Source organism: Coturnix japonica, chromosome Z (genome assembly GCF_054131305.1).
Source record: "Coturnix japonica strain WE chromosome Z, WE-NBRP24, whole genome shotgun sequence".
NCBI lineage: Eukaryota > Metazoa > Chordata > Aves > Galliformes > Phasianidae > Coturnix > Coturnix japonica.
Window position 1 is genome coordinate 25,483,523 of NC_140702.1, and position 14,238 is coordinate 25,497,760.

Here is a 14,238-nt window from a genome sequence, read left to right on the forward strand (position 1 = left end):
TTCAGATCATTTCTATATAAGAGATTTTTGCTTATCAAAATATATACTTAGTTCATAGGTTGCTTTTGATTGATTTTTGGAATCTTGCGTTCATGTTGCTCACCAATGGCTGAAGAGTATCTCAGATTATTGGGATGAGTTGGGATGAGGCTTTTCAACAATTTTACCTCTCTGTTGATTCTTTTATCTGTAAATTGTGTTGTTTTGGTGGCCTGTAGTACTGTTTAGTACTGCAACACTGATCTGTCACTGAATTTGTCCTAAAAACTATACTGTAGGGTGTTTTAAGAACCATTTCTTTCATGAAGATTTAGATTGTTTATAATTCTTGAGGACTGACTTTATTACAAGAGCAAAAATGCAGTCATTGACCTATTAGATCATTCTGCTTTTACTCAATTAGGTTACCATGGAATCAGAGAATGGCCTGTGTTGAAAAGGATCACAGTGATCACTAATTTCAACACCCCTACTATGTGCAGGGTCACCAATCACCAGACCAGGCTGCCCAGAGCCACATCCAGCCTGGCCTTGAATGCCTCCAGGGATGGGGCATCCACAACCTCCTTGGGCAACCTGTTCCAGAACGTCACCACCCTCTGTGTGAAAAACTTCCTCCTAATATCTAACTTAAACCTCCTCCATTTCATTTTAACACCATTCACTTTTGTCTTATCACTTTCCACCTTTATAAACAACCATTCTGCCTCCTGTTTGTACACTCCAAGTATTGGAAAGCCACAATGAAGGTCTCTGTAGAGCCTTCTCTTCTCCAAGCTAAACAAGCCCAGTTCCCTCAACCTTTCCTCACAGGAGATTTGCTCCAGCCCTCTGATCATCTCAGTGGCCCTCCTCTGGACCTGTACCAAGAGCTCTGCATCCATCTTGTACTGAGGCCCCCAGGCCTGGACACAGAACTCCAAATGGGGAGAACTCCAAATAAGAGCTGAGTAGATTGGAACAGGAGCTGTGCAGGGGTATGGGGGAAGGGTCTTATATTAGGTCAACATATTTATATTTCTGATTAACTTTATTAAAATAGGACACTAATAATGGTGTTCTAGGTTGTAAGGTCTGCTTTGGTGATCAACTTCTCCAGACTTCTATGCCAATTAATATAAACCCCGATCTTCTGACACCTTTATCATTCTATTTCAAGCTTATCAAGCTTTAGAACAAGTTGTTGAAAAATATTAATGCTATTTAAAGGCACTATTCATATTTAAAGGCAATATTTAAAGGAAATATTGAAGATCTTTTTATGCTTCCCATACCTGCTTTGCAATCCAGATCTAGGCAGAAATTCTCCTTCCTCGTGACTTCTAAACTGCAGTAAACTTTTAAATTCCTATCCTGTTTTTTGCTGTTCTGCAAGTCCTCTGGCTAGCGTCCATGCTTCCTACCTTCAGAAATGCCATGCTGTGTCCAAATCATCACACTTTCCCATATTCTTCTAAGAATGAAAACTTGGCTACCACACCGAGACTGACCAAATTGTCTGGAAATGATAAGGATGCCAACTCTGAAGAATTTTGCAGGTGAAAGGCAAATAATCTAAATTAGTTCAGGAAAGTTCTTCTGGCTTTAGTTTCCTGTTTTCTAATGACAAGTTTGGTTGAGATTGCCTAGAATAATTTTTATTAGTGCTTAGATTTGGTATTCAGCGCTTTGAATGGTGCTAAGTTTTGTCTGTGATTTGTCTTGAACATACTTTAAGGTATTTAGGGAGTTTAACTCTGGAATTCTTTCTATTAACTTAAAAATGGTGTGGTGTATGTTAGAATTCTATTCCATGTCTGTCTGAGAAGGGTTGTAGTTCATAAGTGTCTGACTGTTTCCTCCATGGGGAAAAAAAAATAGCAACAGTGTCATTAAACATGGAATTTCCCCTGTGTTGATTTTCTTGCGTTCTTTTTAATGTTTGCACTTTTTCTGTTTTTATATTCCAAATACATATTTCCTGTATATTTACTGTGCCTTTTGAGGCTGCTGTGATGTGATTGCTTTTCACTGCAGATTCAGATTGCAATTCAGGGATTCTGTCATTAACTATCTTAGAAGATAAATTCTTTTTTTTTTTTTTTCCCCCTTTTTCATTTTTCCTTTTTTTCCCCTCTGCGCTGTCCCAAACCTGAATAGAATTTATAACTATGCATCTGGATATGTAGTTGCATTTATGTAACTGTGCATCTGTGGAAACAGCAGAGAAGATGCAAATTCATGTTTAAGCATCTGTGCATCCTTTGTTTCATGCAGAAATAAGTCAGATGATCTCCCTTCCCCTGGCTGGCACCTTTGGAGCCAGGTCTCTTCTCAACCTTGTCCTGCATGCATTCCTGCAGGTACCTTCACAAATGGAAAGGGGAGGAATAGTTTGTTAGCGGATTGTGGTGATTTTTTCGAGAGTGTGTTGATGTGAGGACAGTCTAGTCCTTCTAGCTTCTGAGACATGTAATCGAAAGAGCGGTCTTTTAAACTGACCGAGATAGAAGACTTAGAATGAAGAATTTATTTTTTTTAATACCTTAACCATAGTTTTACATTGATACTACTAGTGATTACCCAGGCTTAGAAGGTTTTATAAATCAGATTGAGAATGTAGGTGTAAGAGACTTAATTATTTTTCTTCATTAAGTTTTATGTGGTACTTACAGTAATTTGACAGAATCCAGTAAGCTGGTAGAAGACGTTTTCTTCGTAAGACTTAGAGATCATAGCAAGTATTTTAAGAAGCATATGCTTTAAAATTCTAATGAAACATGCCTACTGGCATACACAAGATATAATCCTTTTTAAACTTGAGGAAACCTTTATTGAGTTATATGTGTTTTAATTTAAGAAAAAATAACATATTCTTTAAAAGCTGTGTTTTCATGTTTTCTGGTTAAGTAGCTGTCTTCACTGTACAAGGAGGTATAAGAAACAGAATCTCTGAAAACAAAAAACGATATTCTGCCACTGGTTTCATATTCTTTTTGACAAACGTAGCATAGATGAAAATCTCAGGTTCTGTTGTTTACCTACTGATGAGAAACCCCTGGTCACTATTCTGAGGAGCATTATTTTGCGGATATTTGCTTCAGGTTTGTCTAGGAATCTGCTTATTGTATAATTATGTTTATTATTGCTTTCTACATTCTGGTCTTATAATTGATTAGAAAAATATCTTCTATTTAAATTGAGTCACTGTGACCTTTCAATTTTTATGTATAAACAATTTATGTCCTTGTACACTAATTGAGACAGAAAAACCCTTAATTAGCAGGCCCAAGTTATGGTAAATAGCTGATGTGAAAGAGGAGTTTCGCAAAGCATTGGGTTTTAAAAAGTTGATTTCTAATTGCATAATGGATAAGTCTGTAATAAGCTTTAGAGCACACTTGCGAATAATACATTTATAGTTTTTTTAAAATTTAAATGACATTGAATTATTAATTGAATAAACCTATTACCTAGATCCTTTCAAAGGCACAGTGTTGAAGTTGCTGCTTGGTTTCTAGACCATCATGTAATGAAAACAAGAGTACATTTTACAGTAATGTATTTTTTTCCATAATTTGTATTTTATATTTTTATTTTTTTAGTGAACACCTAAAAGATCATGTCCTATTAAAACATGATGTTTGTGTAACAGCATTGTGTTAATTGACTCCTCTTATAAAATTTTTGTTCTTGTTTGGTAGTTATGACTCTTTCTCTGAGATTTTAATTATCAGTTTGAAAATGTTAAACTCCTTCAAAGAAGGAAAATTTGAGGAGAATATTCCCCATGAATTTATATGTCCATTATTTTTCATCACTGTATTCCAAATTGAAACTGGAGTTCTATTTCTCTTTTGTTGTAAGCTTACCCTTCCTCACATTTTCTAATTTCTTATTCATGTCTTGTATTCTTCTCATTTCTTTGTGGCTCTGACTTCAGAATGATGTTTGAACAATGTACATGTGCTCGCCCAGCAAATCCTTGTGATGTGCAAGCTTCTGGACAGAGTTGCAGCCTTAGGCTCCTGGGCATGTGTTGTGATGCCATGAGTCAGGGAGCATGTGAAATGGGATCCAGAATCAGCATCATTACTTGCAGAGTTTGCTGCACTTTAAGGCACACCAGTCTAATTGGTTGTATGTTTGCTGATCATCTACACTGCACGTGCATAGTAAGTGAGATGAATACAGTGGAGGACTGTATTTTAAAAGCAGTTGGATATTCACATAAGGAGCCATCAAACTTGGTTTATGACGTAAAACTTTACCTGGAGACAGTAATGCCCCAAGTCTGTCCCAGCTGATTCTGACTCGTATTGAGGCTATGAGATAAAAAAAAAAAAAAAAGCATCCACAAACAACAGGATTTTGATTGCTAGTTTTTTCTGCTAGGACTCCACTGTCCAAAAGCAGGTTTCAAATGCTGATAGAACATGGGTAGTTAGGACTCCACGCCAAAAAGTCATGTCTTATTTTACAGTGTAGTTACTGTAAGTTATTTTATTTGCATTGTTCTTACACTCCTTCTTACAGATTTGTAATGCAGTATCAAATAAGCAGGTTTGTTAAGACTTACTGCTAAGAAGGTGGAGGTTTTTCTAATACCTTCTGACCTTAAAGAACAAATATTGAAACAATATATAATTTAGCATTGCAACTTCTCAGAAAAAGCTGAAGTTAAATGAGAATTGTTAATGAATTTCAGGAGAAAAAGCTGTTGAGATGTGCCAAATGTGTGATGTTAGTTTAGAGCCTTACATTTGTGTTGTCACATATGCTTTACTGCAGATTTAGTCTAACTGAACTGTGACGTGGTAAAGGTGTGATTCTGGTTTTACAATTGTTTGGGGGGCATTGCTGCATATTTGAGATTCTAGTCTTCACTCCAGAAATGTTGTAATGTAGATAAGGCTTTCTCAGGAACAGTTTCCATTATGAGGAGCAGAATATGATTTATGTTATTTTTCTGTGATGCCACATGAGTCTACGGAATTGGGTGTTATACCCTTATTTTCTAGGTTAATTATGTAAAGAGAAGTAATAATGAAGATCTGCTTTGATATTCAGGAAAAGAACTATTTGCCAGAGTCTCTTAAATGCTACACAGGCCACATGGAGTTTTCATAATAGCTTGTTTTTAGTAAGCTTAGATAATGATCAGAGAAAATGCTTGAAATGCTGCTAGTGTTGTATGTAAACAGCCTGGAATCCATACTGACAGCCTGAGAAAAGAGATCTAGAATTTTGCTCAGATGCATAAATTACCTGGAAAATGATGAAGGAACCTGGTAAACTTCCTTCCTGTTGATTCCTTCTGTGCAAGTTAACCCTGCTTCTTTTCATGGGAGACAGGAATGAGAGAAAGTGGGACACCTTTCTTTTGTCCTTCTTAAGTAGTATTATTGTGGTCCCAACTTCTGTCATGAAGGATCATGGGTCTTTTTATAGTGCTTTTGGTTTGAGAATAAATTATTTTAATTCATTTAAGTCACTGCAACACTCAGGGTCACTTAATTCTATTTTATTTTGCTCTTAATCATAAAATCTCCCATGCAGTCAAAACAAACAAACAAACAAATAAAACTTAGAGCAATCCTTTCTCTTCCTACATCCAGGAAGAAAAAAGAAAACCAAAATACTATGTGATCTATAGATGCATAGAACAATCCAAAGTCACAGAATTCTTTCTTCTCTTTCTTAATGTTCGTTTCAATTAACTTAGGTTTTATGTTGCCCTAGTTTATTTTACAGCTAGGAACGTTGTATATTTGTGAATTGTATGTTATAAGAGTGAGGAATTTTAAAGATAGCTGTATAATCTTATGGTACAGATACCACTTCATACCTGTCTTTCAACAGTTTAACCTTCAGAGGTTCCTTCAGAGACTGTAAGCACCATTATCACGCCTCTACTGTCTCACCCTGGAAGGATTTTCTCAGGTGACTGCAGATGCGTCAATTTAAGTTCCAGCTGTTGAATCATGACAATAGAAGGAACGTTGCAGTGACATTTTTCATGATCTATTCCTTTCAGCTTTTGGGCTGTTTAGTCACCAGCATATATATTTCATTCTGTTTCTTGTTTCTACACAGTTGAACATTTTTATAATCAACAGTTAAAATTACATCCCAAAATATTTTAAAACATTTCTTTTAAAAAACTCCAAAACCAGATTCCCAAAAACAGCATTTCAAGAGTTCAGCTTGTCTGTTGAGTGCTAATTTAACTTCTTCTAGCTTATGGTAAAGACTTCAGTAACTAAATTTTCTCTCTGTATTGTATCTTTGCCTCATTCTGTTCTGAGCAATTTTCTAGGAGTTGTTTATCTTCTCTAAATTTATTCTGTATATTATTCTGTCTAATCTGTTGTAATAGTGAACTGCTCTGCGTGTGCATTTTTTTGTCCCCCAATGGACATTTCTGGTTATGTTTCACTGTAGTTCTAAGTGCTTTGTACTGTGACATCTGCCTGCATTCCCAGTTGATCCACAGAATTCCTATTTGATAGCAAATACGTGTTTTAAAAACAAAATAAAAACACAAATCCTCCTATTTAATTGCATGCTGTGTTTGTGTTCCTTGCTTTGTGTAGGCTCTTGCCAACTTATATTGGCGTTGATCTCTTGAACACTTGCAGCTGGAAACAACTTGAGAGATAAATATGTTCAGTAAAGTGATAGTTTGATAAGTCTGTCTGAATTGGCTGTTAACTCTGGGTTTCAACTATTTACGTTCAGCATTTATCTAGATGTGCCCAACTTGTTTTCATGGTGAAGTTCAGCAAGGTCATTAACAGCTATCTTTGCAACTAAATAAGGTAACCTGCTCAGATTTGAACTCAATTATTTGGGATGCAAATCAAGCATGCCATTAACAAAGAAACAATTCAGAGGTGACAAGTTTTATTAGCTCTGGTGGGGCACTGCATGATTTCTGCTCTGCTGGCTCCAAGACACATTCAGAAAGGACAGAACGATTTCTGTAAAACCCCTAGCGGAATCTGATACAGCCATTACTAGCCTAAGCCTTGGGGTTCTCTCTGTGCGTTGTTCATGCTGTCCTGACTGTATTTGGCTTTGTTCCTTTGCGTTTCACTCTTCTGCAATTGTGGTGACTCCTTTGCTACTTTCTGTATGTTACAACAGTTTGACCTCCAGAGAACATGTTGGTTTGAAGGCGTTTGCAAATAAGGCAAGCATTCTTCCTCACCTATTAGGCCCTCTTTCTGATCTTCAGTACAAATGACTACAGCACAGCATATAATGAAGGAATGCCTTTAGATTCAGTATAGCTGGTCCTAAGGTAAAGCTGATGCAACCCTCTAAATATAACCTGGCTTTTGTGGAATTACTCATATTTTTTGTATGCAGGTCATAGCACTAAATCACAGCTGACTCCATATATTTCTGCTGTTAGCTATGTGAAAGCTAGGCCCATTTGGGACAAAAGTCTTGCTGCTGAGACTGAGGTGTGTGCCATTTATTTGCTAATATGATTAATAATATCCACATAATCTGAGATTTACTGCTGGTAGGAAAGTCTAAATAAAATACCTTGAATGAACGACTGTACCTAATAACGAATGAACCTGACTATACTTAAGGGTAATGTGTACACTGCAGCTTTCCTCAGCCTTAAGTTTAAGTCTGCTATTTCTGACAGCAGCTGATTACATTTATAGGCTTGGAACTCTGATTGATTCTATTTTTTTTTCCCTTTTTCACGTTTTGTGACTCGGCTGCTGTGTTGTTTTCTGCTTTGTATGTTTTGTCTATTCTGTGCTTCTAGAGGCAGTGAGATCTGAATAGAGATTATTCTTTTTTCCCCATTACTTTTTCTTTAGGAATTCCTTAATTCTTTAGTCTCTGGCTACTGGTTATATCGCAAATCAGTTGCTGACTTTTGCCAGAAGATTTCAGATCTTTGTCATGCCTCACAGTCTCATACAGAATTACTGCACAGTGCATCAAAAATCAATACAAAAGAAAAAGCAGTTGATTGAACTATAGGCAGACTCAGATAAGGTGCAGTTGTTTAACAGTGATAGTGACTGTGACTTTGTTTTTCATTCAAATTCTGTGGGGGTCTTTTCTTGTTGTTGTTGTTTTTTCCCCCTCTGGAAGATAGGTTTTAGTCAAATAAACTGATTCAATTCCTAACTTCTGCTAAAACCATTTTCTGTACTCCCTAGAGCTGCTCCTCATGCTAATATGGCCTCTGTCTCTTTCTTGTTTTCCCTCTATTACTTTATGCTTTCATCTTACATTCTGTTAACCTTCCAGCTTCTTTTAATTTGTCTTAATTGAAAACTTATGAAGATATTATATATATATATATATATATATATATAATATGAATATATATATATATATATATATATATATTCATATTATAACTTATGAAAATAATATATTTCATTATAAAAATGAAAACTCTTTCATCAGTAATGTCAGGCTATGAACCATACACCCATCCATGGCTTTCTTCTGTCCTCCAACTTCGCCCTCTCCCATTCATCCCTCTTGCAAAACACACGTGTGCATTTAGACCTTATTTCTTCTTCATCACTTCTACTTTTTTTTTGTTTGTTTGTTTTGTTTTTTTTTTAGCATTTTGCGCTCGTGCGACACTCTGCCTTTCTCCTACTTTCTGAATGGTCTCCAGCTGTAATGATAGTAAGAAAGTAGGGAGAACAGTCAGATTTCTTTGCTGTGTAATAGGTAGTGGTCATTAAAAATTCCTTTTAGCTCAGACCTTCTGATAAAATAAGATCAAGTTGATAAAACTTCTTGTGATATTTGAGACTAATTTTTACATTTTTATCTTTTAAAATATTTCAGATTTTGATGAAAAAGTTTGTTTCAAGGCTGTAGAAAAATAAATGAAAATTTCATCCATTATCAAGTACACAGAAGTTATACAGAAATCTTAAATCAACTAAATATAAAAATTCAGTTTTTCTGTAGCTACATGAAATTCTCTGCTATTCGTTCTTTTAAGTTTTATTTTTATTAGTTCACACTATCACTTTTTGTCTTACATAAAAGATATATTTTCATTTAGAAATAACTATTCATTGTTTTCATTGTTTTTCTTTAGGTTAAAAATAAAAATTGTTCTTTGTGTATATTCTGTTGGAGAGTCTATCTCTGCTTTCTAATCTGCTGCACCTTCAGTGAATATTGACTCTCGTTTTTTGAGCATAGTCCAGTTACAAATGAAGGAGTTTTTGAAGGAAGATGATTTTCCTTTTTGTTTGCTTTTGAACCAGGTTACTTTTACCCACACACAGACCTGTATATTTCCAAGTAGTATTGGCAGAATTATTTTGTGTGGTATGAAGGACAAATTTTTGTCTGTTGGTGCCGCACTGTATTTTCTGGGTTCCTCTCAGCTGGTGATGGCAGGCTTATTTTGGGAATCAGTAGTTACTGCAGCACAGTCATTGGCTTCATGCTCCAGTTTAAGACAAGGTTATTGGTCACTGTTAATATTTTCCTCGTTTGTATTATATTACTAAAAAAGTCCCTTTTCCTGTTAAATGAAAGCAAAATAGAATGTAAAATGAGTTTGACCCTTTTTGTCTGCTTTGAAGTGCAGCTTGTACTGATGGATCATCTGCACTGTGATGTCATAGAATCATAGAATCCTTAGAGTTGGGAGGGACCTATAAAGGTCATCTAGTCCAGCTCCCTTGCAGGAAACAGGTACATTCACAGCTAGATCAGGTAGGTTGCCCAGAGGCTGATACAGCCTCACCTTGAAAGTTCTCAGGGTCAAGGCTTCCACCACAGCTTGGGGCAACCTGTTTTATTGCCTCACTATCATTATTGTAAAGTTATTTTTCCTTGTTATCTTACCTGTAGGTCAGTCTTTAAGCTTGAAACCATTTCCCCTTGTTCCATCACAACAGACTTTGCTAAGGAGTCTGCCCCCTTCTTTCCTGTGTCTCCCCTTTACATTTTGTAATGCCACTATCAGATGATACTGGGGCCTTCTCTTTAGTCTGAAGAGCCCCAGCTCTCTCAGCTTGTCCTCCTAGGAGAGGCGATGCACTCCAATAGACCCATGTCTCCTGTATGGAGGACTCCACAGCTGGACACAATACTCCAGCTGAGGTCTCAGCACATGTCACTGATATCCATCCAGACGCTGAGCCACTGACCACCACTCAGAATCCACCTTTCAAATCCATATCTTTCCAATTTGGAAAGAAGGAAGTTGTGGTGTGCCACATCAAAGTCCTTAGTCTTAGTGAAATCTAGATAGATGACGTCAGTGGCTCTTGTTCACTGATGCAGTGACACCATCATAAAAGGGTGTTAGGTTGGCCAGGTGGGATTTGGCCAACCCAGTGAAGCCGTGCTGATTTTTCCATATCACATTTTGGTCTTCCATGTACGTTGGCGTAGCTTCCAGGAGGATCTGCTCCATGATCTTTCCAGGCATAGAGGTGAGTCTGTTAGTAGTTCCCAGGGTCATCCTTTTTACTCTCAAATCTAAGTATGTTGTTGCTTTTCTTCCAGTCACTGCAGACTTCACATGATTGCCATGACTTTCCAAATACCTTTGAGTGTCATAGTAAATCTTCTGCTCACAAGTCATTTGCAAGTTCTGGTGCAAACAACATTTTCTCCTTTATCAAGGAGAAAACAACTCTTTGTTGTTGCTTATGTTGCCCTTGGCTCTCAATACATGTTATTCTTTCAAGTCTTGTTCTCTTCTTTCATCTTTTGCTTTCACCTCTATGCCTGTCCACTCATACTTTGTTTCCATCAATGTTACCAGTGCTATTACAAAACTTTGCATGAGAGAGACTTTTATTTAGTTTACTTAAAAAGAAAAATGAAGTTCTAACTGGATTTTGCAATACTACTTTGCAGGTAGTTAAAAAACCTCTGTTATACATTTTCTGTTACTTCTTAGTTACAGTGAGAAAAAGTAGGGGAGAATTTGGAAATACTGCCTTATGCACAAATGATCTATTAGTTAAAAAGTGAAATCACGGTGTTTTAATGAAAGTTAAAGCATTTTAAAGCAAATGTTAGGCATATTTAGAGCCAGTTTTAACAGTTTCTCAAACACTTGTTTAATTAAAAAACTTCTTGAATTGCTACCAACTTATGCTTACTGTTTAAAACCTGTAGTTGTAAGCAGCCAGGCTTACTTGTTTCTAGTTGAAAATGCATATGAGCAGCAAGGAAAATGTGCATTTGTTGACTTGAAACAGTCAAAAAACTGGTGATATGAGCCCTAAAATTTACAAATGCAGGTGCACATAAAACATTTCAATATTATTATAGCTTCTAAAACACTTATGAATATTGAGTCATGGAACTCCTCCTAGTTAAGTGGTTATTGAGAGTTACAGAAGCACTTTGTGATTGTGTACTGGTTAAAGAAACTGCTGCTCAAAAAGGCTACTTAGTAAAGGAAACTCTCCCACCCCATTAAGACTTACAAGTAAATAATAATTTCTACTATGTTACTGTATCAATATTGCTACAGTTATTGTTTTATATACTGTTTAATCTATGCTATTATTTAACCTAGGTGTAATATACACACTATCTGGATATTGATACAAACATCTAAAGTGCAAGATTGCCTTTCATAATTTCAAAAGTTTATTTTACATATGTTCAATATCAGTACCGATCATTAAAAAAATACCACGAGCGCCTAGAACAAGTATGACGGTACCATTTGTAGCACCAGCTAAGGAGAGCACTGAGACATAAAATGCTCCTCATCACAAATTCCTTTAAAGTCAGAGACTGCTAAAATTAAATAACTTGTAAACAGGTATTATTTTTTTTCTTTGCTGTTTCTTGGCTTTTGGCTTCTTCTCATAGATCATAGGTTTTGTGGGTTTTTTTCTCATGCAGAACTTCAGCTTGGTTTTGCATGCTCCATTAATTGCACTGATACATAGTCATAAAACACTACATAAAGTACGGTATTAAGTTTATGTTATGAAGCATGGCCACTTATAGGAGATGTTGATATGTGGTATTGTCTCTCTGTTAAAATGTCTGTATATAACAAGAAGTATTTTATATTCTTACAAGAAAGTCTGCTTTTAAGGAATCCAGTTATTGTAGGGAGCCTTAATAAAATCATAACACTTCCTGCTTATGTACTACATATTGTCATTTACTTAGTAAGATAAATCAATCATATTAGGCAGACACTCCAGTTCTGTTACTTATTTCCCTATAAACCTCAAACTGATAGTTGATTTCTGCTTGATAGTAAATTCTGTAATGGTCTGATTATTCCTGTAGCACTTACAGTGGTTGGAGCAGATCTCATTTCATAGTGGTGTCATGTGCCATTAACTGAAATATCAGCCAGCCATGTAGCATATGATGGAAATTCTGCGTCTAGGAGAAAGCACTGCTTACAGTTTTGTTGCCATCTAGTTTTGTTTCAGTTGTGTCATAGTCTAGTTGGTTTGTTTATTTCATTTTTATCAACAGTTATTACATTAGAGATTGTGTTCTGACACTTTGCTGCAAATAATGAAGTGGGGGGTTATATTAAAACTTGTTTTCAGAAGGGCATAGAGATACTACATATCTATAGTTCTACACCGAGTAGTTTCTATTGAGTCATATAACCATAGAATTACAAAGTTGGAAAGGACCTACAAGGTCATCTAGTCCAACCGTCCTCCCATTACCGTAGCTACCACAAGCCACTAAACCATATCTTGTAGCTCCTCATCCAGACGCCTCTTGAATACTGCCAGGGACAGCAACTCCACCACCTCCCTGGGCAGCCATTCCAGTGCCTGACCACTCTCTGAGAGAAAAAGCTTTTCCTTATGTCTGATCTAAATCTCCTGTGGTACAATTTGCAGCCACTTCCTCGGGTCCTGTTTGTTGCCTGGGAGAAGAGGTCAAACCCTCTTCTCTTGCTATCCTCGGTTCTGAAAGTATTCATGTGGATGCTTTCCTGCCAACATAAATAGCTGCAGTAGCCTATGAAGAACAGTCAGTTTTTTAACAGTAATGAGGATAATCAGGTTTAACCTAGAATGGCTTGAATGCATGGAATGAATTGTATGTTTTTTGCTATTTTTATTTTGACAGTAGCTGAGAGCACTTTCAAATCAGGATTGAACATAATATTTAAAAGGCCTTTTCGTTACCTCTGCTGAAGGGAGGGTAACAGAAAACAGAAAAACTAACAAAAACATATGTTTTCACTTTTGTGACGAGACAGATTAGGATAATTTCTATTGAAAGTGTGTTTTGATGATAGGCATAAAAAAATACTGTATACAGCTTTAGGTATACTATGCTCATTTTGCTCAGAACTCTAGAAATTCATACAACACATGGTGAACGCTGAAAATCAGTCACATCTTGATGGTGCAAATATGCATTAATACCATGGGAGTATTAAATTATATAATTAAAGGCTCACACTCTGCCAATTTGCCACATTCTGACAAAACTGGGCAGCTTTCAGTTCTGGTCAAGAATGAGCCAGTGAAAATAGATACCTTACTTTGATTGCCTAGATGTATTAGAAACAAAATTGTATTCTGTGTTATTTCTAAATTTTGTAAGGAGATGGTTAACTTCTCTTTTGGTACCTCATTGCCACTTGTTATTTGAGAACAGAGCCCTTGATGTTGATTGTGGAGAGCAGTAATTCATTTGTACAGGGAATTTCTGTGCATTTGGAAGAAAACTAATTATTTCACTTACTTAATTTTTCATATTCTGTTCAGAATTCTCTTTACATAAGAGAATTTACATAAATCAGAAGGATTTTTTAAATGTTTGAATTATGTTTTTACCACTGATTTTTTTTTTCTCCTCTGACCATTTTATCTGAAACCTCAGTGAAGATGAGTTCACATTCTTGTTAGATAAATAGAGTTTTGATTTAAGTAGCCTTTGTTTTCTGTGTGTTAAATGAAGAAAGATAAATTATTTCTTAACCATATTCTTCTGGAGAGACAAAGTTTCATACATAAGTGTCTGGGAGAAGACACTGCAGTAATATTGAAGACAGAACCTCTTTCTCTGTGGCAGAGTTACTGATTTATCCTGTGTGTTTCTTGGAAGCTAGGAGTTATTTAATAAGGGGAATTCTGTGTTTAAGCTAGATTCTCACCTTAAGAAAGTGAGGTAGTGCAGCGCATGGCTTGTTAGCTGGATTCACTCAAGCATGGTGAGTTACAAGGTTTGTGTATGCTACGGTACTCCTTAGAGTACCTCCTTAGAGGACCCTCAGCA

The 14,238-nt window shown here is 36.2% G+C and overlaps 1 protein-coding gene across 6 annotated transcripts in view; it reads left to right on the forward strand.

The window, feature by feature from the left end:
* The window catches only part of FER (FER tyrosine kinase), a 151,590-nt gene that overhangs the window by 92,207 nt on the left and 45,145 nt on the right, over positions 1-14,238 (forward strand). The window contains exon 17 of one of the 6 annotated variants that reach the window (XM_085528490.1): positions 5,842-7,956. The exons of 4 other annotated variants lie outside the window; for them this stretch is intronic. In XM_085528490.1, coding sequence (XP_085384616.1) covers positions 5,842-5,846 — 5 coding nt within the window. In that variant the 3' untranslated portion in view covers positions 5,847-7,956. Of the gene's footprint in view, positions 1-813; positions 4,262-5,841; positions 7,957-14,238 lie in introns of those variants that run through there. One more of the 6 variants, XM_085528489.1, reaches the window with a different exon arrangement.